Source organism: Sparus aurata, chromosome 3 (genome assembly GCF_900880675.1).
Source record: "Sparus aurata chromosome 3, fSpaAur1.1, whole genome shotgun sequence".
Classification (NCBI taxonomy): domain Eukaryota; kingdom Metazoa; phylum Chordata; class Actinopteri; order Spariformes; family Sparidae; genus Sparus; species Sparus aurata.
In genome coordinates, this window is record NC_044189.1 from 14,892,805 (window position 1) to 14,920,380 (window position 27,576).

At 42.5% G+C, this 27,576-nt stretch overlaps 2 protein-coding genes across 5 annotated transcripts in view; both read left to right on the forward strand.

The window, feature by feature from the left end:
* pag1 (phosphoprotein membrane anchor with glycosphingolipid microdomains 1) overlaps positions 1-12,114 on the forward strand; it is a 54,417-nt gene extending 42,303 nt beyond the window's left edge. For all 4 annotated transcript variants that reach the window (XM_030412902.1, XM_030412903.1, XM_030412904.1 and 1 more), the window contains 5 exons: positions 488-584; positions 1,009-1,178; positions 1,411-1,839; positions 8,301-8,360; positions 8,628-12,114. In XM_030412902.1, the coding sequence (XP_030268762.1) occupies positions 488-584; positions 1,009-1,178; positions 1,411-1,839; positions 8,301-8,360; positions 8,628-8,978 (1,107 nt within the window). In that variant the 3' untranslated portion in view covers positions 8,979-12,114. The remainder of the gene's footprint in view (positions 1-487; positions 585-1,008; positions 1,179-1,410; positions 1,840-8,300; positions 8,361-8,627) is intronic.
* Positions 12,115-13,415: 1,301 nt separating this feature from the next.
* Positions 13,416-27,576, forward strand: part of znf704 (zinc finger protein 704) — a 64,946-nt gene continuing 50,785 nt past the window's right edge. Inside the window, exons 1-2 of the mRNA XM_030412900.1 lie at positions 13,416-14,354; positions 21,548-21,735. Of these exons, the coding sequence (XP_030268760.1) occupies positions 14,094-14,354; positions 21,548-21,735 (449 nt within the window). The 5' untranslated portion in view covers positions 13,416-14,093. The remainder of the gene's footprint in view (positions 14,355-21,547; positions 21,736-27,576) is intronic.

Below are 27,576 nucleotides of genomic sequence, written 5' to 3' on the forward strand. Positions count from 1 at the left end.
GCATTTCTCTAGTTAGCAACTGCTGCTCTTTGTCAGCGGATTGGAGAGAGGCACTGAGATGAGGCAATGGAGAACGTGCATAAAGTCACATCCATTGGACTGTCCTCCCCAAAGAAATCCATAGTCCAGCAGCATTATATAACATAAAGGTGCACTATGTAGTTTTTGGAAAGAACTGTTAAGTCAGAAGAGAAAAACATTTGATTACTTTTCATGCTTGAACAAACTAAACAATCAAAATTGTGTTAGTTTTCATGACTGAATAAACCATATAAATAGACTTAAAGAAGTTTCAAGCTGTTTGACTTTGTTTATATTTGGCGGACCCTGCCACCTTTCTAGCTACAAACAGTGTGGGAGCTTTAGTGTACCCTGAGGAAGGCTTATTTATTCACTTGTAGGACGTTTGTGCATATTTCCTTCTCTTTCAGTGCATCAGATTTGTCAGCCCTCAGCAGTAACAAACATCTTCTACCTTGTTGTGCAGGTGTCAGAGAAAGAGACGATCAGCCAATCAGCAGACAGTCCAGCAACTGATGCGGCTGTCAGCACCTCTCACAACGGTCCTCTTACTAGCGGTACAGGTAAGCCAGTCAGCTAGTTAGCCTTAGCTTAGCGTGTCATGTGTTTGTTGTTGATGCAGTGAATCGCTTTAAGCCTGAGCTGTGGCGTGTTTCTCCTGTTCTTTACTTTTATAATACAGCTGCATGATAACATTTGCTTTGCAGCTGGTGTTATGCAACATCTTAGTTGTCTTTCAGCATTGGTTCATTTGAAATGTCAGCTGCTGTTTTGTTTTTTATAGCCACATCTCTGTGATGTTCTTAGTCATACCACCTGGGTTGGTACTGGATATCAATAACAAAAAACTCTCCACTGTGGTGAATAAGGAAAATATGACTCATTGCAGAACCACTTTGAAGTAAATAATAAAGATAATACATTTCCCTCTCATAAAAAAACCTTTGAAAGTCCCCTTGACTCCCTGTTTTCTCTCTGCTCCACCAGTCCTCACGGACACACAGGACACCAGCCCCCAGCCGTCAGAGGAGCTGCTCTCCAGCCAATCAGAGCTCAGGTCCTCCAAATGTCCTCAGGACCGCGAGCTTCCCAGCATTCCGCCCAACAACGCCCTTATTGGGGACGGACCTCCGCCCTCAGGGGACAGCACCTATGAGGTCAGTGTTTAAAGTCCCCTCACAACAGACGGATGATGTCTTCACTTGCACTAAAGGATATTAAAGCTTTGATTGGCAGAGCTGGTGATTGATTGAGCTCAATATAGTGAGAAAGAATGAGAGTTTTTCCCCCCCAAGAGGTTGAGGTTATAGTGAGAAAATCGAAGCATTTAATGTGTTTTGCTCATTTAGAGGCATCTTAAAGAATCCAATGTACGTCTCTGATGTCCAGGTGGTGAAGGAGATTGCGGCGGCGTCACGTGACGTCAGCGCTGAAGACTCCCTGTACGAGACGGTCAAGGAACTCAAAGACCAACCATCACAGCTCGGCCTCCCCAACGGTACCACCCAGCTGACCCCAGATGAACCTCCCCATCATCCCCCTACCCTTCTCAATGGCCACCTCAGCCCCTGCACACCTGAGCGGGGGCCCCTGTGCACAGGGGTGGAGTACGCCTCCATCGACCTGAATAAGAAGAGCCGGCACAGCGCCGACATGGAGGCCAGAAGGCGCTCTGATAATGCCAGCATTCCCTCCCAAAGGCCTCTGGAAGAACCTGAGGATTTACCTCCGCCGGTACCAGAGAAGGTTCTGGATGAAAACGACAACCAGCCGGTGGTGATGAATGGGCTGGTGGGGGCTGGACTGCACAATGGAGAGGTGAGGATGTCAGCAGCATGTAGTACATATTAGCAAACTACCTGTTTTGTGAGCTTGCTAATACTTAGTTGGCGTTAATGTCAATCATGTTTTGATGAATAATCAATTGCACTCTTAGCACTGATTGGTGGTACAGCAGAACAGTTACAGACCAAAGTAAAAGCTATCAGTTTTGGAGAATATTTCAGAGCCGTTAACACAAGTCTAATTCGCAAGAAGTAAAAGATTATTACTGTGTGACTAAGTCATATTTTACAAAAATGACAGGCAGAACATTGTAATTCCAAGGTCACGTCGGGTATCCTGTCTCTCATTCTCATCCCCGACCTAATAACACAGTTTATCCCCATATAAACCTGAGGTGTTTCATCTACTCGGCAACCCACTGCGAAAAAGAGTTAATGTCGCTGGCTTGAGAAAGAGACCACAGAGAACAAAGAAAAAAGGGGACGACTTGTCGCCACTACAGTTATCAACCGCGAGGCTTCCAGCTCAGTGCTGCTTTAGGGAGAGTGACAGACTGAGAGGGAGAGGAAGAGGAACAGGCCAGGAGAAGAGACAAATGAAAAATTGGAGCTGGAGTGAGAAGAGCAGGAGGGAGTAATAGATGAAACAGAGATAGTGACGGAGAGATGATGCGAGATTGACTTAAAAAAAAAAAAAGCTGAGAGGACCGGCAGGCATAAAGGGTGAGATAGAAAGAGAGTCAAGAGTGAGAGACAGTGAGCTAGAGAGAGGGAGAGAAAAAAAAAGTGAAAACCAGCAGCATACAAATAGAGCCATCTGTAGGGGAGAGGAGGGGAGAGAGGAGATGAGGATGATAAAGACGACACACTGGAAATTGAAGCACTGGTGAGCGATGTGAAGGAGAGCTAAAGAAGTGGAGAGGTGAAAAGAGGAGAAGAAAAGCAGTTCATTGTCGAGCTCTGAACAGAGAGGAGCCGCTGTGCTCGGCGTGCCGCCTTCCTCGTGCGGAGATCTATCAGAGAAACACACACACACACACACACACGTGCACGCACGAACAAACTAGCACACTGTTGGAGGAGAATTGCATCAGACTGTTGACAATTGCATACACACATCACATCTGTCACAAAGCTGCATGGAGAAGCAACTTCTCTACGTCTCTACCAATTTTATTCATATGTACCGGCCTCTGCATTACTCTCCTGTCTCCTATTACAAAGCGTAGTTATGGTTTATTATAACATTACATATTTAGCAGTGTGATGGCCTGGCTCAGAGGGTGGCAATGTTGGGTTGAGAATCACCAGTTTCCTCAGAACCAGTCGCTCCTGAGCTGCGACACACACCTCACATCTGGAAAGGATGCAGAAAATCAAACCTGATAAAAAACACTATGACGGACAAAGGTTTCAGAGTTGGTGTGTAAATATGATCGACAGACATAAGGTCGTATTTATATTTAAATACGTGGCAATCTTAGACGAAAACGGCTGCCACTTGTTGTTTTGTTGTTCTTGGCCCTCATTCCAATCATGCGTATTATTGTACATCAGATTTATGGACATGGAACCACTGCTATGCCATGATCAAACAAACTTACAACACAAACCACAGTTAATCAATCTTATCTGAAGAAGGAAACAGAGACGAACGGTAAAATCATGACCCCAAACTGTCTTGTTGTTGCCATACAGCGATTCATTGTGGTACAGAGGCACTCTAGAACTGGTAGCCACAACACAGCGGACCATTATATAGGCCTGGGCTCTGGGCCAGAGTAGGGTCATCTATAGTTGTACTGTCTGCAGATATTTCTCTGTCTCCTGGCTACCACATCTGGACCACCTGTGGATCGTAATTCATCGCTGTATTTGGGCCGGGCGTAAATGGCCTGTCACTAGGCCAGAAAATGTTTTGCTATGTGAGATATGTATCACTGCCCCACAGGCAGGCTTTGTGGTTAAACTTTGAGTTTGTGCACATGATTATTATCAAGATTTCACATGTCGCTTTCACTGGTTTTACCCTCAGATAAAGTGGTTTAGATCATCTGGTCGACGACTTTGTTTACAACCTTGACTGTGTGAACACTTCCCTCTCATCCAGGTGGATTTATCATAACCAAGAAAAACTTGTGCCAAACCTCCATCTTGTAATGAACCACAACAATACCTCTTTGGTCTTCCTTTCCTCTCTAATAAAGAGAGGGGGAGGCCCTCTTTTTATTCCTCCTCTCTTCTCTTAGTCACATCGCTCTATCCCTTTGTCTCTGCTGTTGTTGCCAATTAGTTAATCACTGCTGCACATTTGGACAGCAGGCGAGTCTCGCCTCATGTGACCCTGTATCCATGATGAAATCCTGATCTCCTGAGCTACAATATATCTCCACACACTCAAAAATGTGCTCATTTATAAACACACCCACATGTATCTTGTTGGCACGTCGAGTCAGCATTAATTCTGTTATTTCTCCCCATCCCCCCCTTATTACACACACACACAGATACTATGACACGTGTGTGTTTTACATACATTCGGCTACACACAGACTCCTCGTGCTGGTTTAAGTTTAACCCTGAATGTTCCCGACTCCCTGCGGTTTACGCTTGTGTATGACCAGGAGCAGTTGGTGATTTGTCTTTTCAAACCAAGTGTGTCTTGCACGGGTGTCTGTGTGTGTGCGTGTGTGTGTGTGTGTGTGTGTGTGTGTGTGTGTGTGTGTGCGCGTGTGCGTGCGTGTGTGTGTGTGTGTGTGTGAGAGAGAGCCTAGTGAGCGCCAGCTGGCCACCATCACTATGACAGTTAGTCTGGCTTCATGATGGATGATACAAGCTATAGAAACTCACTCTCTCTTCTCTCTCTCTCTCTCTCTCTCTCTCTCTCTCTCTCTCTCTCTCTCTCTCTCTCTCTCTCTCTCTCTCTCACACACACACACATACACAAACACACACACTCATCTGCAGCAAACTCTAGTGAGCCTCTATCTAAATGTCTGAGATGAATCCCCGTAGCTCAGTAAATGCTGCCCACACACACATTCACACACAGAAGCAGGCTTTCCCATTAACGCACATTTTTCCACACATAACTTAATACAACCAGTGTTGTAAAAAGTACCAAAAAAGTCACAGATATCATGTTAAAATATTAGTTTGGAAAAAGTGATAGACACCCATTCAAACTGTACTTGAGTAAACTTATCTGTGTCAGTCTTAAAGTGTCTGATATTAAATGTACTGAAGTATTAAAGATACTATGGATCGACCCATCATCGGCCTTACTGAAGTATCAAAAAATGTAAATTCTCAAGCAACATAAAAGTTACTGAAATTGTAGTTAAGTACACTACATGAGTGAATGTACTTAGTTACATTCCATGGGTTGACCAATTATCGACCTTCATCAGATCTAATATTTAGCATCTGATTATCAAAAACATAATTTTTCAAATCTAACAGTAAAATATCATTTAAAAATGTGCTACTTTGGCTCTGATGTAGCATGTAATCTGCAAAGTAGCTAGTAACTAATGTTGTCAAATAAAGCTAGTGTAAAGTACAATACTTGCCTCGAAAATGTAGTGGAATGAAGGTATAAATATCAAAAAAGGAAGTACTTAAATTCAGGTATCTCAAAATTATAGTTCACTTCAGTACTTGAGTAAATGTACTTAGTTATATTCCATCACTGCTATACTGTATCTGGATTGTACTTGAACTTCCACTGCAGCCCCAATCAGAAGCACACACTCGCACAGTGTTTGTGTGACCTTTTATTCACAGCTTCTTTGATCCTCTACAGTTGTTGAACCGTTTTAACAGCAGTAACGCTTGTTCGCAGTCGTTTGCCTGTGTGTCGCCTGTGGGCTTCTCATGTGAAACGCAGAAAAATGAATTTGACCCAGCCAGTGGGCTTCTGGGAAATACACAGGGGGACACGGTATAGGTAAACTGCTGGTCAGCACTGTTGAGTTGCTGAAGGGAATCACTATTGTTAGACAGGGGATCGACTATTTAATATGTGTGTTATAGGCTGTGATGTGAGTTGGTGTTGGTGCGGTTTATATATTTTGCACATCTACAGTTTGTTTGGAGTTGTTGACGGACTTGTGCGAGATAATCTGAGCTGATGTGTCCGTACTGATTTATATGTGCGCATGTCAACACGCACGTCAGCATGACTGACAGACTGACACCTGAGTCGTCCGTCTTCCGAGGCTGCTGTAATCAGCTTACTGTCATACTCGCATGTCCTGCACGTCATTGTATCTCCTGCCTTCACATAAACGCATTCCCATAATCTCTCATACACACACGCAAATGTCTTATTGTAACACAGCGAAAATATTAATCTCACAAGTATAATGTCTCGATGTGTATAGATGCAACACAAACACCCGTCCATATACTGTTATGGGCCATTATATTAGTTTAAAGGATAAGTTCATGCCAAAATGTAAATGTAGTTATTACCCATCTATTGTTTTAAAATGTTAAATAAAAACAATCCAAATCTCTCCAAACAGCTTGTTTATCATCTGAATATCTATAATCCAGGTCTCTGGAAAGCTCCAAGATCACAAATTGAATTGAAAAGATGATATTAACACGTTTTTTTAAAGGGGCAATATGTCAGAATTATAGTTTAAAAACCTAGCCCCGACCCAGTTCGATCCAAAGCTCTACCCTGGTCAACATGCTACCTGTCCAAACTGCCAGGTGCACGGCTAACTGAGCTAACCAGCTAACGGCAGCTAAAGTTGACAGCAGTAAGTGGTTTCTCTGGTGATATCCTGACCCCGATCTGTTTCGAGTATGAATATAAGGTGGCCAATTTTACATATTGCACTTTGAAGCAGAAACCTTCACTGTGTTTGATAAGCTAAAAATGTAAACGCACACGCCGTCTGGAGCGGGTGCTTAGCTCAGCTGCGTGTTGAGGGTGTAAATTAAGTCTTTTCTAATCAATTTGGGATCTCGAGGCTTCCAGAGACTTGGATTAAGCTGGACATGCTACATTTCAGTTTTTATTCCCATCCTCTGTAGTTATTTAAGGGAACGCTTCAACATTGGCATGCTGTGAATCTCCAGAAATGTTTCCTGGACTATGTAACTTCACCATACTGAGTAGATAATGACTGACCATTTCCTTTTTGAGTGAATTTATACTTAATTTATAAGCATACAATAAAGTTTTCAGGACTCAAATTGAATGCCCATATACGTCCAAACCAGGGTAAATACTGTGTTTATTGCTGACTGTGTTACTGACTTAATGAAAATTCCACTTGGTTAATTAGCAGCGATACTGAGGAGGCTGCAAATTAGACAAACAAATATTATGCGACACGCTTGAAAGGTGCGGCGACTGGGTCAAGTCACCTTTATTCATATTTCATACGAGGCCTCCTCCGGGGCACTCTGCCTAATTGGTCGGCTAATTAAAGCGAAATGAAAAAGGCATCTGCTGCACTACGGCGAGCGTGTCGGATCTATAAAAGTAATCATGTCTCCAAACATGCGCCTTCCATAAAGTAATCACATTGATTGATGCTCTTTGAGACAATGCCAGAAAAACGTATACCTGCGCAAAGATACTACGCCACACCTTGATGGATGATCTCTCTGCACAGTCTTTAATTCAGAATTTGAGTGTAGCTATTGTGTAGGTGTGTAGATGTGCCATTGACAAGCACCAAGTACTTCGCTCGACAAGTGAAGAGTTTTCCCTTCACTGCAAATACAAATAGCATCAACCTTGGAGCCTCCAGGAGCCTTAGTAAATCTTTACTTCTTTCATCAAGTCAGAACAATAACACAAAAAGCATCATGTGTTGTTTTCCTCTCAGAGAAGTGTGTAAAAATTTCATGTGATATGAACTATTTAGTCGACAGCGGCAGCAATATCGAAGTTCTTGTTAGACTCCCGGGGTGTTTGCCGCCACTGTCAGATGTGCTTTGTTGATTAATGGCTCCCTCATCAATCATAAGGTGGACAGAGGCTGTGCAGCAAAAACATCGCGCTCTCTGTCACTGCCTATTGACTTTCACTCGATAATTTTCTTAATGAATGGGTGGTTATACGAAACATTAGCTTCGTATTTATCGCCAGAGAAACTTAAAATGCAGAGCTTGTTTCACTCCAGCTTTTGGTAATAGCTCACTTTATCGATCGATTTACCAAGCACTCTTTTAAGACGGAGATTTTTTACTGGTGTTTTTGAGAACTTGTGTTGTTTAATGTTTAAGGAATGCGGATTAATAACATCTGCAGCCAAATCTTAATTTCAGTGATTACAAGAGAAACTTTTCAACCTCTGTGCACTCTTTTGACAACAGGATATTCTTAAAACCGTTCAGAAACGTGTGAAAACCCCTCAAATGTTTAAAGAGAAGTTAAGCCTCCACTTTGTAGCATTCAAATGTCTGATCCTGTGCTCACTATTCTCTCTGCCACATCTAAATGTGTCTTTTTGTTCTTTTCTCCTCCAGTTACACTCCCCTCTGTCTCCTGCACCAGGGTTCGACAACCACATTCTGTCAGACAATGAGGTAAGTGTGTGTTAAACTCCCTTATTCCCCAAACTGGCGTTTCCGCTCCCGAGACAGCAGCACTTTACTCTTTGAATGCCAAACGCTCCAACCTCCAAAGGTAAAACCAGTCATACAGAATCAGAAAATACGCTGCAGGGGGGATCCCAGCAGGGGTCTTTTGGCATAAACGCATCAGTTTCTTTTTGTGTTCACACTCCTGTTACCTCAGTAAATGTAGTTTTGTTTCTCCAAAATAATAAAAAATCTGTGTTCTCTGTTCTTCAGTCGGCAGTGTACTCTACAGTTGACAAAACAAACTGTGATAATGCTGTGAACGAGGACGACAAAGAGCACGACTACAGCAGCATCGCAGAGATCAAGGGCCTCGTCACGGCCTCCTCCTCCAGCGACCTCTACGCCACCGTCCGAGATATCTACAGCCAGCCCGACGAGCCCCAGGCGGGGGAAGACCCCGTCTTGGACAGCACAGATCCGGGCTACGAAACCATCCGCATCCCAAAGACTAGCAGCCCGGATGATGAGCACAGGGCAGAGGGGTCTGACGCTGCCAAGGCAGAGCCAGACTACGAGAGTGTCGGAGAGTTGGGTCTGAGCCGGGAAACGTCTCGCCTCTGAGTTTCTCACGCTCGGCATCTTCACCTGTGGCGTTCGCAGCAGAAGCTTCCTCTGTGCTTCGAAGCTGCCACCAAGCATGCTCTCGGTGCATGACTTCGGTGGCTGGCTGGCCACAAGCATCAGTCATCAACGCATGAGTGTCCTCTTTGAGCTTGGGTACGGTTCACCATATCTGAACTTTTAATTTATCAAGCAGGGTAAATGTCATTGGTACTGCTAGGAAATGAACTGTTGTACCTCAGTCATTGGGCATTAGTTATGTGGAAGTGTGCACTTTGGATCATCATTAAACTCCTCTTTTGTCTGTCTGACATGCAAGCATATCATGGACACATTTAACAACACTTGATTGTGAAGAAGATCAAATAAATAATTATGAGATAAATATCAAGTCACAGCACACACACAGGACTGTAAGGGTTAACCGAGTGAGGACACTATCAGTGCCTGTAATATATAAAAAAAAAAAGAATTCAGTGCCATATAATCATGAAATTCATGCACTTACTGTACATATGAAGGTAACAATATTTGTATGCTCCTTCTGCAGCTGCTAGTAACTCTCTAGCTTTCTCCAATGTCATGTTTTATTGAAGGTCAGACAGTGTATTTCTTTGTCCAGTGTCTCCACTGTGCATTCCGCTTGAAATCCCCCTGAATGGGTTTTTTTCAAGGCATGGAAAACAAATGGCCAAATGCTTAGTAGAGACAGGCTTAGCTTTCAATAGATTACTGCAAAACGTAAGGGTTCAACCTGTGGAACTAGACGTCTGCGGAACCAAAACGGAAACCAGAGGTGACGAAGGCCGGGCAGTTTCAGAGTACATTTTTGAAAGCGTTTTTAGATGTTATGCGCTCCCATGTCAGTGTTTTTTGTGAAATTCATATTTATTTGAAGATGCATATTGTTGTGTACTTGTGAAATGTTAGCGTGTGTCTGTGAGAGCAAAGTTAATAGGATTTTTTAGAAGTTTCTAGCATTTTTATCAAGAAAACTGTATGAAAGTGAGCCGCAAAATAATGACAGTTGTAAAGGTACATTTTCCCCTGACTTTTTTACTCATTGTTTAAAGGGTAACTCCACAACTTTAACACATTAAAGTGTGTTTACATGTCATCAGGAGTACCACCAAATGTATGGAAAAAGTAGTATGAAGCATTTTGTGGCCCCTGAGGAAGCTCTGTAATCTGATTGATTGCCTCCAGTGACGTCACTCAGTGGCTAAATTGCATTGTTGGTAATGTAGGCACCCAAAAGCAGTCAACTGGTCTTGCACTCCTTTAACACTGTTAGACAACATTATCAAAACCCTACCGGAGATATCACCTTTTCCTTTATTCCAGAAATATTCCTTCCTTTTCAAAAGCTCGTACATTACCCATAATGCATCTTATACCGAGTGACATCACCGGAGGCAGTTTATCAGATTATATGCAGCTTCGTCTGGAGCCAGAAAAGGCTTACTACTACTTTCTTCACATACGCAGTAGTACTCTACGAGTCCTGTAAACACACTTTAATCTGTAAAGTTGGTGGCATCATCCTTAAAAAAGAGACACACAATGAGACCATTAATGTTTTTTTTGTCATTTTGCACAGAGGTCAAAACAAATTCAAAAGACATGTACAAACTTGCATTATTAATGCAATTTGTTTGATCAGCTGTAAAAAAAATTTACTGTCATGTTTTTTGAGCCTACTCTTGGTACAGTATACAGTCTTCAGTTGGCATCCCGGATGATTTAAAAAGCACAAGGTTGATATCAAGGTACTGCATTTATATCTTCATCATCCAGTGACACCTCTGCACAATTTGAAACTGCTTTTAAACCTCATAGAAGCACTATGAGAAAACCATATCTTGTCTGTTTCTATCCTGTACTGACGACATGCCAACCAAGGCTTGTATATAGTTAGAGCACTATTTTAACCGACCGTTACTCGCTGGAAGTTTTATGTATGCTTTTACTTATTTGTACAATGTCCAGAGTGGTATAATTCTAGAATAAGCCGCCTGTTAGAGCACTGATGTATGTCTGCTTTGTTTTAAGGAAAGCTTGCTCTTTACCTTGTATTGTTACTCCAAGTTGTCAAAATAGCCTCTGAGCTCAGAAAATGTCAGAAATAAGGTACAAAGTTTTTTGGTACACAACAGTGAGTGTGGTACTTTTATTTAAAAGAAACTTAATTAATGTCTAAATACTGTTGTTGGATGTTTTTTTTTCTTCAGTTTAACCAGGCCAACGCTTCTTGCTGTAGTTATCTCTTTCACTGCTACAGTATCTCTTTGCACAAGAAATGGTGTCATCTGTTTCCACCCACATGGAAATATTACAGTATCTCCGGCCTCGCTTCATGTTTCATTAGACATGCAGGAGCTTGTTGCGGCTTCAGACAAACACAGCTAGTCTGCGCTGACTGCTATTAGATTCATAAATGATATCAGACATTTGAAATGCTTTTGCATCTCCCAGCGATGCCAAAGTGAAGGAGGATTTTAAATTCAAAACACTCCCAGTATTTAAGGAAAGAAAGTGGGTGAAAATTATGATCATTTCTGCAAAGAGGTAATTATCATCGTTGTTTACGCTCCCAAAAAAGCATTGTTCCTCCCAAGTGATGCGCCTGTGTATCATGGTGATGCCATCATTTGGATATAATGGTGTTCACCGAGTGCTATAAATGACCTCTAAGGAAATTATCTGTCATAGGGGGGTGTTTTAGTGCCAAATCTAATCAGGACAACACACACACACACACACACACACACACACACACACACAGTTAATAGACACTTACCGAAAATCACTTATTCTCTCTAGCTGTCTATCTTGGTCATATAAACACACACACACACACACACACACGCACACACAACCCCCTTAAGGGAATGAGGGTGCGGTAGAGGTTTGGAGACGCAGGCCCTCCCCTCAGCTCCACTCCTCTTGTAATGAGACCATTTGTTCCCCCTACGACCAGCAGACAACTCCACGGTGACACCTGCCTTTGATCACAGGGCAAAGCCTGTTTTGGACGTTATGGCCACATCTGTCATTCTGCTCTGTCCAATTTCCATTCTCTGCATGTAAATATTTTATGACATGAATTGTTCTATTAAAATATATATATAATAAATTGTGTCATTGTGTCTTTTATTCGCATGGGGTGCTGTCATGTAGAAAGATTGTAGGCTGCGTATGATCCTACAAAAACATTAAGTTTGACACTAATTAGGCTATTTTTTACTGCGATAACATTAGCTGGTACGTTCTCTCTGCCACGCATGATGATAATCGCGATGAGTTAATTGAACTTGAATTAACAGAGCACTGTCAACTTTCTAATGAAAAAAGAAATCGCTATTCATTCACAGAAAGCAACAACTTGTGTCACGTTGTGCGATCACGCTTTTTTATTTAGAACAGGATGTGACTTTCATGAGAGTGTTAGCCGCCTGTGAGTGCTGTTCTTTGCAGTGTTGTAATGAAGAGAGTCATGCTGGAGATACAATCACTGTGGCATACTTCAGGCAAGGCTGGCCTGTAGCTTGAGCATGATCAGTTTGCACAAATCCTTTTTTTTTGTAATTTTCTTATTTGCACATTAAACTCTTTATAGCATTGTTTGCTTGAATTCTCTGATGGTGCTGGTTCCTGCCTGGGCAGATGTTGTAACACCCAATAGCATTTAAAGAGGCAGTATGTTGTTGGCACTATTCAAACGTATAATTCTAATATTAATAGGTAGGTAATAGGTAATAATCCAGACTCTGAAATATTTATTTTTCCAAAACTGAATAAACAAGCGGTTCTCAGAGAAAAGTAAGTTCCCCAGAACACTGTGTGAAGCCATAAAGGTGGCAGGGTCCGCCAAATATAAACAAAGTAAAACAGCGTGACATTGTGTTGTCCTTTAAGGTCAGTTTGTTTATTCAGTCATGAACAGGAAGTTTGTTCAGACAAAAAAGTCAAAAAATCAGTCAATAAAGATCTTTCTCTTCTGATTAAAAAGTCCACCCCCAAACTAAATGGAAATTTAAATTGGCATTTTAATGAAGCCCCATAAGACATTAAATAACCTGTTGTGTTTACATTTACAAAAACAGACCAGTGCCGTCCATTACTCCCATTTTAGAAGCAGACCATAGTAATTTAGAAGTCCCATGGCACCCGAAAAGTAGGCTACAGGCCTCTAACAACTAGGTTATTGCAAAAGGCCTGTCTGTCTGGTAGAAGTTTTCTTTCCTTAGCCTAAATTCCCCTTTTTCCCTTTCTTTCCCTCTAACATACCCCTCCCCTCTGGTTTCCTATCCATCCTTGCGTCATTGTTTTGAATGGAGCATCCTCCCGGCTTGCATTACCTTCTGTCGGAGGAGAAGGGGGGACGGTGGGGGCTTGTGGAGGCGTGTGCTGCACCGACCAATCGGAGCTCCCGTCGGCCGCCGGACCGCACATGTTTACAGGCAGCATTCCGCCGGTAGAGGCTCCTCTCGGCCGGAGCTAACCGCGGACTGGAGCTCGCAGCAGCCGGAGCTGGAGTCACATAACGGTCTTATTTCCGTCCGTGTTCATCATCTGCGGCGCGGCTGACGGCGTGTTTGGCCGAGAAAAGTGAAATAACTCGACGTGTTCGCTTCCGCTCTCGGACGTCCGAGCCGTCTATCCACATAAAAGTCGCCATTTTATAAAATCGTGTACAAATGTCATCTCGGTTCACGGAAGGGGCCGCTCGTCCGCGTTTTCCCGCCGCCCGCTCAGCTCGCAGGGAGCAGTGGGGAAAACAAACAGGTCGAACGGAGGAGGATTGGTAGCCGGTTGGATGTGGAGGTTGTTTAGCGGCGAATGAATCGGTGTTTGTCGGGCGCTAATTCCAAAGTTTCCCGGTGCGCTTTTCGGTGCTTTCGAGTGCGGTGCATTTAGGACGCTGTTCGGAGTTTTTTCGCCTTTCCGAGTATGTTGCCGCTTTCAAACATTTTATCAGGGCTGTTGGAGCGCGTAGTCTACCCGCTGCGGTTTTGTGTTTTTCACGACGTTGTTTACCGGCTATAATTCGACGGTTAGTGACTTTAATCCACCGGTTCGCCGGCTCTTGAGTTCAGCGAGACACCTCCAGACATGCATACGAGGCGTTTGGTGAAGCGTTCGATCCTCGGCAGCCGCGTTTATGCGCCGAGTCCGACGGGGGACGGTGCCCCGGTGACAGGAGTGGTCCAGGCTGTCAAGCAGGAAAACAGAGACGTCTCGGTCGCGGGAGCTCGGCGCAGCGTCTACACCGTGCTCATGCAAGACGGGAGCCTCAAGGAGTTTTCCGAGGAGGAGATAGCCGCCGGGATCAACCACACCGCAGCCAAAGGACCTCTCAAGTCCAGCTTGAAGGTGTGTGTGTTTGTGTGTACGGCAAAGCGCCCCGGCCGGTAGGCAGCGCTTTACTGTTTTTGTTGTGCGGTGTTTTGCAGCGTTTAACCGCTTCCTGCACGCAGCGGATTTTTAACGGTGTCACCGCCGCCGCCACCGCCGCCAATGGAAGGCGAATATAACCAGCCCTGGACGAAAATAACATTATGTAGATGGTCCACAATGCACATTCGGTTGCACGTCGCATCAAATAACGGGCTGTCATGACATTTTGGCGACACCAGATATATGGGACAAAGGGCTTGACAGGGCCTGCGCAATGTTTATGTGGGCTAGTGGGTGGGTAAGCCGAGGCAAACAAACACGCTCTGACTGCAGCGTTTTGGATTGATGGAAAGAGCCGGTCCGGGGTTTACTGCACATTGGTTTACGTAATGTATGCATCACATTTATTGCAGATATCCCCGTGCACCCTGTTTTTTTTTTTTAATTGCACATTTGCACTCAAAGAATAGATTGCATTTTGGACATTTTCACTGATACATGGTGCAGCTCTCTCGCCCAGTTGAATATTGCATGGCTTTATGGGAAGTCGGTCTGCACAACAAGGGTGTTATTGCTTAACAACAAGTCTGAGAATAGGCAAGCTGTGTGCTTCCAGGAGCAGAATGCGAAGTTTCGATGATGTCCAAAATTTGTGGTCCTGATTTGGGCCCAATTAGCAGTGACCTAATTGCTTTCATATCCAACTTGTATTCTTTGGTGTCACATGGCCTCAGATAAAGATTTGTGAGAGGAAGCCGATCCTGCTTTTGGATGAAAACACTGTTTCTGGCATTGGGGAAGTGTGTGTGTGTGTGTGTGTGTGGTGTCCTTTTTATAGTGAGGGAGTGACTGAGGAATGCATGTGACTGACTAACGACTTGTTGACGGCCTGATTTTTGGTTTATTTTGATCGGTGTGCCTCCTTGCATTCATGTGTGTTGTGTTTTCAAATGCTTTCGATGAAGGCTGCAAACCAAAACGGAAATGTTCAGCCACCATGTGTTACCACACATGCCGGACTGCTCCTCACGTTTCCTTTTATGTTATTGTGTGCACATTTATAGGTACAGCTGCAACGCTCAAATTGAGTTGTGACATATTCTCTCAAACTTCACACATATGCGTCAAAGCCCCCGACAAAGGGCAGTGTGTCGTCTCTGTGTGGAGAGTGCTCAGGGCTTTGATTGATGGGAATTGCAGTGTAAACTTGGGCTCCCTTGTTTTGCATTTGCATGTTTTGTGTATGCGGGTGGCGCACTCGCAAAAAAAAGCTGTTGCACAATACCGCCACAGTCACCGGTGCAGGCTGGAGTGGTGCAGCTGGGGCTGAGAGTGCAGTCCTGTCAGCAACAATGGCCAAGTCTCTTTCAGCCCTCAATTCCCAGTGAGGTCGAAAACAAGCCATAAAATGAGGAGGAGGGGTCTGCCGTGTGTATGTGTGTGTTTGTGCGCGTGGATTCACATGTGCGTCTCACATGCTTTTTATGTGCATGGAGGTGTCTTCTCTCACATGTGTGTTTTTTTTCATGTTTAATGAGTTAGATTTGACTACTTTACATTTTGGAGTGGGGGGTTGTTTTTAAGGGCAATGCTGCCCCTTTCGGGCAGCAGCTGTACAGCCAACAAAGTGGGCACCCCCATGTTGGCAATGGGTGGCATGCTCCAAAGAATCTGGATGCTTGGCACATTGCCCAGAATGGCAAACCAATGCCCCCCCTGTTGTACAGAGAGAGAGGGGGGGGGCTGCAGGAGACCACTTGTTGACTCGTTGGTTTGTGCAAGTGTGTGTTGTGTGAGCAGTGTTACACACATCTCTAGCTGCTAACAAAAAGGCAACGCTTGTTTTTGTTTTCCCGGCGCCTTAGTTGTCATTGCTGTCGTTGCTGTTTGTGTTAATCGTACACCGACGTGGGAGTCAATGAAGCAAGCTTGTTGACAGAGGCTGAGTGAGTCTTTGTTCCAAAGCGCCCGATCCCAGGCAGGCCGGCGTCGGCTGTCCTTATTGGTTGGCTGAGCAGCATCAGCATGGAGCACAGTGACCACAGGGTCAAGTCTGGATGCTGCCCCCCCCTCCCTCCCTCTCAGCCTGCGAGGATGTATGAGTAATTTCTTAGAGTAGAGGAGGTGTTTGCGTTTATGCTCGTGTTATGTGTGCTACGAATACCCAAACACAGGTTTAACACACGCATTTTTAAATCCCCTTTCTCTTTTCTCAGTTTCGTTCTTATCTAAGTCCTTCACAAGTGTTTATGTGTCAGGTGAGGACAAGGTAACTGTGATTTTTCAGACTTTTTTTGCGATTAAAATCCTGTGTAATTTCTATGAAGTAGACGGTATATAGTTTCAGACAAGTTGCTTGTACCAAACATAACCACAAACTGGTCTTGTTTTTTAACCATTAAAACAATCACATGGACAGAATGCAGAATGATGTAGAGATCTTGCAGGGGTCTTCTATTCGGAAGTTAGTTGTTTTCGTTTGTAAAATGTACTATTCGTTAAAAGACACGTTTATATCATTAAGCTTATATTCAGTAAGGTACTACATTTGTAGAATACTTGGTATTACTCTTTAGCATTCAAGAGGGTTTCGACGCAATGCCGTTTTGGAAATATATCATACTTACTTTACGGTATTGAACTGGAGTAAAGTTTCACTATTATAAAACCTGCAGCCATTATAAAATGACTCCCCTGCCTATTTAACACCTTGTGCTGGCAGTTATCAAATACATAAACGGAAGTTTACAACCTTGCGGTGAAGAGGAAGAAACTCACAGGGAGCAACTGGCTGACAGTACGGAACTACGTGTAAACCATTTGGATGAGGATGAGTTGTATCCTACATCTTAAAATTTTCACTACAGAACTTCTCTGTTTTCTCACAGTTTGGCCTTATGCCAGGTTGTGGCTATATTTTTGGAATGACGTCACAAGTTGCACACAGTGTGTGTGTGTGCGTGTGCGCGTGTGTGCGTGTGTGTGCTTGTATGTGTGTGTGTCTGTGTTAAAGAGACCAAACCGAGTAATTACATCATCAACTGATGCACTGCGCCACAAAAATACTTTTTTTCCCAAAAGCTAACATTGAGTGTCTGTTTTGTTTTTACTTCACAACCCCTGTGAAACGGCTCATTTGACTGTCATAATTTGAGCGATTAGGTCCAATAAAATTTGGATAGTCAAGAAGAGCAGCACCATTAAATGATCTTATTCCCATTCAAGTTAGACCCGTGCTAAACTTGTAGTTAGCCACCTCAGTCGGTGGATGTCTCATGTGCGCATTCTCTACGGGCCCCACAGCATGGAAGATCCGGGAATTTTTATTGAGCCATTTTGGCTTCATGCGTCACTGAACAGCTTTCATTGGAATGAACGGAGCGCCGTCTTCATGGCTGTGTCCAGATATAATTAATGCTCCTTGACACAGAGATTGTTTCACTTTTGAAGGCTCTTGCAAAAAAATGTGTTTGGTTGATATTCAATATGCATATAAACATAATGTATCAGTATTGGATTCTTTTTTTTTACTCCCTAAAATCGAGGTTGGCATCAACACCAAAACTCCTGTATTGGTCAGGCTCTAATATCTTCATAGTATCATAAGGTAATATGTGATTTCCAGCCCTAGTAGTCAAATTGAATGATGCCTACAGTGCATGAGTTTCATGTAGTTAATGGAATCAACAAGTTAGTTTACAGCTGAGATAATTGCTGAGATTATTTTAATATAAAAACCATTGTTCATCCCCAGCCTTAAATCGTATGTTATGTCGGAAAGCCTGCTGGTAGTCTGTGTCAGTGCAGCGCAACACACACCGATTAATAATTACCAATGGCTAATCTGGACTGTTCTCAGTAGGTACATACTTCCTAGCAACAAAGAACCATTGTAACAAAAGACACAGTCGGTTGGAGTTTTATGACATTCGGTCAGTGGGATTCAATTTATAGTCTGTGTCAGCTTGCTTTATTATGACCTTTGACCCATAAAGGTTCAGGAATCTTTACGCTTGACAAACTGCCCAAAGCAAGTAGGTTATGAGTTTGCCTGTGAGTGGGAGAGAGAGGGAGAATGAGCGATGGCGGGAGGGGGGGGTATGAGGGACACTTGGGGTATTTGTTCCTGTGCACATGCATGCACACGCACACACACACTCACACACACACACCCGAACACCAGCTTTGACACGTGCAACTCAAATTTCACAACCAATTTGGCATGCTTCACAATTTCCTGGCTCTGTGAAATGCCATCATTCATAAGTCCGGTAAAAGGACAGAATCGCCGTTTGTTTTATCCGAGGACTACTCATCCTACACACAACACCTAATCTTCCCGGGCCACTGTAATCCATCTTGTTGTTTTACTCAAGTCTGTGTTTTCACAGAGCGCTTCGCGCACCGGCGAGTCCTTGTGCTGCCGGCCTCTGTCATAAGCGATACGAGATACTCATTTCTCATGTGTTTCTTTACCTCATTAATCTAAGTAAATTGTTCTCTTGTGTTAGTGTGTGTGTGTGTGTGTGTGTGTGTGAGTGTGTGTGTGAGTGATTGACTAGGGTGCCACTGCCTTTTCCATAGTCGAGCCTAATCGTGTTACAGTACTTTGAGATAATGATCTAGATCTCACACACACACACACACACACACACACACACACGTACACAGAGAGTCACACACACATACACACTGGCCTGCATGTCATACTCCTTATTCCTCAGTTGGTGTGAGCAGCCATGCATGTCACTCTGTGCATGTTTTGCCATTTCCTCAGCGTGTTTCTAAGAGCCTGATGTGTTAGTTACCTGCAGAGATGTGTGTGTTGGTGTGTGCGTAGGTACACACAGGTATTCACGTGAAGAAGGATGCCATTCGTTGCCGTTGTGTAAGAGATGGTGATTTATTTTTTTTTTAACATTGCTACAGGTGGGCGTTTTCAGAGCACTGTGATGGTAGAAATGCTTTTCTTTTGTGATCGTGCGAGCGTCAGTGAGTAGGTATGTCAGTGAAAGTGTGTGTGACACAGAAAACGCTGTCTTGTGTAATGCAGACCTGCTGTATGGAGAAATTCTGTGTTTATCTTGTGTGTGTTGTAGCATGTGGTCATCAGGGAAGCAGAGCCCTCTGCGTGTTTATTTTGTGGGTTGACTCACTCAAACATCCAAGGAGAGCGAGAATTTCTGGTTCCCCAAATTTGACAACTTCAACTTCATCTTCATTCAACTGTATTGTTGTCAGAAATATATTGCTAGATAGATAAAATAAGAGCCATTATATTTCTAATACACAACTGTTAAAGATTACCGAAAAGTTTTGGCAACAAGGTGTGAAATGATTTACCAAAGGTCAACATGAAATGTTGTATTTTAAGTGAGGTTTTTTTGTGAGTTTTTCTTTTTTTCTCTTTTTCAGATTAACAATTTATGACATCATGCAGTAATGGAATTATAATTTCCATTAAGGCCGTGGATATACTTGCTTTTAACATTATGTACACATGAAGGCTGCCTCGCATAGCCTGCGTCCGTTTGAAGCGATGTTTGTGCGTGTCCTCACAAATGAACGCTACATATCTGCACTATGCACATGAACAATAAGGAACGTGGATGTTGCAGTTCAGAGGTCAGTAAGCACGTCAGCAGCGAGGACAACAAGCTGGAAGCTAACACATCTAGTGGTATCCTCCAATAACACGCGTTGTATATAGGCAAGTATGTGAACCACTACATTCATGATGCAACCGGTTGTCTACCTGAATGTGTGGTTATAAAGCAAGTGGCCTTAAAGGTGGCCAGTGGAGTTTTCTATTAAGCAGTGTTTTTGCCTGCAGTGTTGAATTTTTTGGAAATGTTTAGAATTTTTGTGTTTGCTAGCTAGCATTTTGCTACAAGGGATGTACTCTTAATGACAGCTACACTTACAGTTAATCAAAAATATAATCAAAATCGCAATAAGGCCAAATGCAAAAGCCAAATCACAAAAAGCTACAATTTTTGATTAAGGTTAAATACTGGTAAATTACTATAGTGCTGCAGAGATCATCTGGACTAAAAAGCTTGTTCTCCAGGTGTAAGAACAATGTTTGTTTTGGCACAGAACCAAATAATCGTCATATCGTCATGATTCTAATAGCTTTGACCCTGAAAATTAAAATTGCGATCCAAAAAAAAGCATTCCCACAATTCGTGGTTCATATTGCTATTACATGATCTGTCAGAAGAATCACAGAATGACTTTTTGACGATATCTCATAGCCCTCATCGCTAAACTTCTTTCCGTGTTACTGCCGCACATTGTTGATCCATAGAATAGTATGAAAGCAGCGGCTTGTACGTATCGCAATCTGTGTATTGCACCACCCACGTGTTCATGCACTATACAAACAAAACAAAGCTCCATAGAGTTGCCATTAGTCTAAAGGATCCACATGGTACCTTTGAGTAATGCACAGAAGATTCTTCTGATAAGGCCTTCTGTCCTTAGAAACACAATTTGTGATGTGAAGGATTTTATTTTATCAGTCTTTTAAACTTAGAATAGAAAGGCCTTTTATAACACTGCATAGTTTTGTGTGTAATTTAATTTATTTTCGTTCATGCGAGGGCACTAATAGCAGAACTGTCAACAGCAGTTTTTTCGTTTTTTTTCAGTTTGAAAACCTTAAAATTCTTCAAAATGTCAAAATGAAGCGAAGAAAAACAGCCTTGTTTTGTGACTGACCACTGTGCATTTTTCAGTTTATGCAATCTGTTTTGAAAAGGCTTTTTTAAGATGAAGAGGCTGGAAAATGTTCTTAAACCATATTGGACCGTGTACGCCTTCATTTGAAATGTAAACATTAAAACGAAAAACTGGGTTACAAGTTTTCGACATGCAGATCCCAGAGCAGAGCTTTAATATCTGCTGCTGTGTTGAAAAACTGCATACATGTTGTGATGGCTTCCATACACATAAGTAACACATCTGTGATATTTCAGTAAGTAATCTGAATGATGTAAGTATTTTAACGGCAGCAAAAATACAGAATATGCTTTCACAAAAGGAGGCTTGTATCTGTACTTTGCATCACATTTCTCAAGACTAATTGTTTATATCTGCATTTGTACAACATCATACATAGTTCTCGGCCAAAGCATTGACATATTTATCTTTGCATCCCTCTACAGCACAGCTCCAGTAACGGTGCTCCAGAGAGCCAGAAGGTGGAGGGCGGCTCCCTCAGCCCGGAGGCGGTGGAGGAGCAGCGGGTGGCGGACGGCAAGCGTGTTGGCCGGGACCCCGACACCCGATCAGTGTCCCTGCTAGAGCAGAAACGCAAAGTGGTCTCCTCCAGCATCGACGTACCGCATGCCAGGTAGGGCATTGTGTGTGTGTGTGTGTGTGTGTGTGTGTGTGTGTATAAGAGCTTGCCAGTTCTTTGACAGTGATGGTCTGATTCCTGTACTAGAGGGAGTTTGGCTTGGGTTCATACATGCAAAGTTCACTGAAGGTTTATGACATGGATCTGTCATCTCATAAATAGGACAGAGTTTATATAGGCGGAAATCCCATTTTTTCATCCGATCCTCAAAGCCTTTTTGGCAGACCACTGAATTCAATGGAATTTGACATGAGCCCATCATTATTCCATTACACATATATATATTTTATTACATGGCATCATGCATGTTACCCTGAATATCAGGGATGCCTGCATGTTAGAATAATTCTAACCCTGTATACATATTGAAGGCTTGTGTGCAAAATGTTGTTTTTGGAAATATCCCATGCTGTTGCCTTAACTTGCTGGAGCAATTATGGTTATGGTTGTTTAAATCGCATGCCTCTGGTGGTTTCCCAAATTGTAAAAGTGGTGCAACACGGACTCAAGGCCATGAGAGTCAGGTAACATAGTAAATTGCATCAGTTATCCTCCTGCATGTGTACTTAGACATAGGATAGTCTTATAGCAAGACAGATAAAAGATGAATTTGTTTGAATTTGTGTTGGAGACTTCCTTCCAGTCTTATGGTGGACATAATCCATGTAATCCTGTAGTATAGAGCCCTATACGAATTAGAACCGTTATTATGTTATGATTCATGAGATGTTCCCTGACATATTCAACATATACACACAAATATAATTTTAAGATGGTCAGCATAATCCTCCACTGAAGCTAGTCTACAATGGGGCGATTAAACATTAACAGGCGGCAGTGCACGGCAGTAAAGAGCCATCCAATAAAGAAACAACACACTCGTCACTATTAGATATGGAACACTAATACCTTGTAAAGCACTACACCGTTATCGAGCACTACTCCCCATTACTTGTCCTCACGCTGAGGAGTCTAATTGATCGCAACTTCCTGAAAAGTACAGTAAAAGTCGCCCCTGTGAGCAGCTTTATCACCGCATCCCAAGCCCCTGCTTTAAATCTAACAGTTATTTGCTGATGAATCATTGATTTAACGCTCTCTTGTTGCCCATTAAGAGGAAAAATCTCTTTTTGAATTGAATCCATCCCTTAGATTAGACTGAGGTTTTACACCTGTCCCGCTATAATTACCTACTTGCATAGGGATTGCCATAATATTGATGTGTATATGGTTATTGTGGAATGGCTTATTGATCATCTGACTGCCTTTTCACAAGTTCAGCATGTCGTCTCATCCCTGGGAAGATGACTTCATAAACCAAAGTCCTGTTTATCCTTCTAATGAGGCCATATGACAACAAGAAAGCCATAGGGGATGTTTTCTGAATCTTGATTTACTCTCAGCATACAGTAATCCTGATTGTTAAGACCAACCACAACCTTTTAAAAAGCTTAACATCTTTACAGCTATGAGTGTGGACACACACAGAAAAATCCAATAACCAGCCCAGGTTGTCTCCCTAGCAAAAATCCCAGCAGGAATGTGTCTGAGTGTGTTTTTATTTTGCCTGTCCAGGCATCTTTGACACATCATTAGTTTGAGTATTGTCAGCCAAGCCCTCCACTTAACCAGTGTCAAAGGTTCAATTTGCTTTTGGATCTTTATCTTGGTATATATCTTTTTTACTGGGTTTGGGCAGGCATGATCACAAAATACCCAAAGCCTTTTGGAAACATTGGGGAGCATGGGACAATTTGAAAATTGCACCTCACGATAGGCCTGGGCAATAAACCGAAAATTTACAACGATAACCAACGTCATTTTGGCCATGTCGGTATATTCGGTGTCATAGGCATAACATCCACTAGGGTCAGGGGACATGTTGGGTCCACTTGATTAATCTACCCCGGCGTATACCGATGTGCTTATTTTACATTAATTTGATGGCAAACTCCGCCCGCCGATGCGACCCCAGGTTAGTAATCAAGTGAACCCACTCTCGCTGTGAGTGGCGGAATGATGCTGCGTTCAAAGGCTGCAACAGGCCACTGTCTTCGGCTGGGCCGGTCCACTGATCAAACATTTGTGTTTTGTTTTTTATTCACTCAAAATAATGACTGTATTTACAGCTAGAAAGCGCGCATCTCTCTCCTCCCTCCATTGTTGTTTGCATTTGTGTTTCTGCGTGTTCTGACACGTGAGTGTCCTCATGCTGGAAAACGTGACTTCTCGCGTACGTGACGTCACTCCCCGAGACGCAAGAAGAAAGCAAAAATATATATTTTTTACTAAGGAAAATGACAAAACTAGTAACGCGTTACCGGCATCACTGATTGTGTAGCTTAAGTGCAACATGGAGCATGAAGATGTAAAGAAAAAAATAAAAACATTAGAATTAACTTTGAGCAAGTTTGGAGGAAAGTCGGAGGTGTGACTGTGGACCCATTTTAAACAAGTCGTGGGCCGTGATAATAACATTTGTCGGCTTTGTCGAGTGCATTAAGTGCGGCACTTGTTGCATTATTCATTAAGATTTCTGTAGTTCAAACAACTCGCAATTGTAGTCGAGAACGTCAGTTATAACAGCCCACGTATCAAACAGTTGTCGTTTTAAATCGGTCTCGGGCTCATAATTACATTCAGTGTGTCGGGCCGGGCTCGGACACAACGTGCACGGGCTCGGGTCGGGCTTGATTCTAAGCTCTACTCGGGTCCAGCCGCGACTTTACTGAGGTTCACCCAGTGTGAGCAGCAGGAGGACTGTTAGCTCACCTCCCAGAACATGGCACTGAATCGCTGGAAACTGATTTAGGGACTGTCATCAAATTACTTAGCATAAATATATTAATACAAAATAATTGCCATTCTTTCAATATCTTCCATGTCATGGGGCCCAGTGACTCCAGCGGCAGATTGTATTAGTAAACTGGACGAATGAGACACAGCTATGTTTATTGTACTTTAGTGCTTCCTCTATTTTATATGAATATTAATATGCAGAAATCTTGATTTTTTTTTTCTCAATAGCTTACATGTCATGTGACCCACTGACTTCTGAAACAGTTTCTGTGTCTATCAAAAATATATAATGATAAAGAAAATAATGGTAAAAAAAAGTTCTCTAATGCTCAAGAGGTTAACACATTATTAAGCAGCAATATCAACTTCTCTACTATTTTGTCTCATGTCTTAGATTCTGATTCTGAAGTCCTCAAAATGTTTATTTATTTACATCCAACCTCTTCCACCACCTGCAGTACAACCATGTGATTCAATTTGAAGAAATAAAAAAAGGGAGAAGCGAGAAGCTTAGAATTTGTTTATAAGGGACTGTATATTTTATACTTTTAAACTTGTTCAGTTGTTGTCATTTCAAGTAATCTGTGCTTTTCAGCTGTTCAATCGTGTGCTTATCAGTTGTTCTTAACTACTAAATAAATAATATAAATCTTAACTACAGTGTAGTTTTACAGTCCTTTTAAAGTGGCATTTCTGTAAATACACAGGATTTTTTTTCCTTTTATTTAGGTGCGGGGGGGTTACTTATCGTTCATTTATCGTTATCGAGGTGAGTTGCTCAATATATCGTGATATTGATTTGAGGCCATATCGCCCAGCCCCACCTCACGATTATATTGTCTGACATGATTGCGGTTCTCAATATTAGACTGCTATCGATCATATTAATCTTAAAATTCTCAAATCAATCTAACCTTACATTTTGTTAGGAAACAAGTATTTGTATTGCATCACAGAGAGGACACACTTCAAACAATCAAACAATCTTGAATAAGTTATCATAAATCATAAGGTTTTCCTGCACAAACGAAGGATAAATAAATGGGGGTAACCTCATCTCCCTGTAGTTTTGAATCTGCAGTAATTACACACATCCGATTGAACTTGGTGACCGCTGTGAAAACAGGCTGAGGCAGTTCAAAATAAATCAGGAAAGGATTGTACATCACCGAGCTAGAGAGCCTCTTAAAAAACATTAATGTGAGGATATTCACGATTGTGAGTCTTTTCTTTATCACAATCTGCAATAAAAAATGTTATTGTCCCATCACTACTTTCAGTAGTGTGTTCTGCTGACACCACTTCAACCTTAGCTTTTAGTTTTCTACACCGCTACTGCTAATTTAGAAAAACATTAACTGTTGGCATGTGAAGGCCACGTTGCATGGTGTGCGTATCTGGCTTGATGTGTAATGCTACAATTATGGAATAAAACTATCATATCTTTGTGCTGACCTCCAAAATGGTTACTCCCTTTTTGAATAAGTGTGCTCCATACACTCCATATACTCCATTCAGTGACTGAGATAAAAGAAAAATATTTTATGACATGACTCTTTCTTTAAAGTATCCTCATAATTAAAGTTCAGCCATTTCATCCCTTAGTGTCATGAACCTTTTTTATGTGTTGATGAAACATCCAATTTCTTTAACAGCATGGACTTGACATCCAATTAGTTTGTGTACAGCACTTCAAAGCCTTGTGCTCAAAATGTAAAGATCTATTGTGCTTCTCAAGCGCTAGTTGGGTTTATAAAGTGTGCTCACACAATAAAGAATATGAAAAGTTCATTCTTGCCACATTATATGAGCAGGTATGAGCCCGATCTCTTCAGTACACAGCACCGTTATTGCCTTAAGATTAAGATCCATGGTTCTCATCCCCTGCACACCTGCAACCGATTTTCAGTCCTGCTCTGGCACTGGGAAAGAAATGGTGTCGCCATCGACCACAAAGTCTATCTGTAATGGAGACAAGAGGGGAGGAAGGAGGGAGGCTTGGAGGGATGGTGGAAAGGGGACGAGGGACCAGCAAGGAAAAAGAGTAAAGGAAATGTATGTGTATAAAGAGGTGGATAAGAGGCTAAAGGAGATGAACGGAGGGTAGCAGAAAACTGAAGAGAGAGAAAATGCCTGAGGATTTTTTTTTTCCCAAGCGAACTCTCCAGAGAAGTCTGACCTTGAGGTTGTTAATTGCACTCTCAAAAGTTCCCTCTCTGCTGGTGATTTACCAAGAAAACGTCTGGCTGTTTGATGGCTCTCTAGGTCCCTTGTAACCCAGATAGAATAGGTTCCCTACCTCGCTGGGAGTCGCTGAAGTACCCCGATTCCTCGTCTGCAATCATTGGGAAAATAGAGGAAAAATGACATTGTGTCATATAGATGTTAGACCTCGGGGGTTTTTGTGTAGCTACATTTTATGTTTCTGTCAACTGGTCTGGCTCTCATTACTTTATCGAGCAGCCTCCTTCATCGTATTTGTTAACAGCACATTTACTTTGCCCGCATTTTGTCAGATCTTGCTCCAAAAATCAATAGGTGTCATTCCATGATTGACTTATTTTCTGCATTGCCCCAACTCCCAAATGCCCAAAGTAATAGTTTCCTTCATGAAATCTTTTTTTTTTTTTTTTTTTTAAATATGCTGTATCTCAAAATACAGAGGCAGAAGTTGCTCACTGTAGCAGATTTCTGATTTGTTAACGCTATATTTATGGTCCGAGTCTCTCTTAACTGAGCCTTCAGACATCTCTACGCAGTGTCAGACTGCAGTCTCAGCCAGCTGCTGGGCCTTCTCCCTCCACCAAGGGCTTATGTTTTCTCTACGCAGGAAATAGTCAATTGTAACAAGAGCTGGCGGGGGCAGACCAGTGGAAACGAATGGCTTGGCTTTTGACAAATAGCGTTCTGGAGACTAATTGCTAGCAGGGGAAGCGAAGTATAACCTTAGTTGAAGGGGAAATCAAGTGGGTGCTCGGCTTGTTATTGCAAAACCCAAAAACAACAGATCTTCTCTTAAAGCCGCCAACAGTCAGC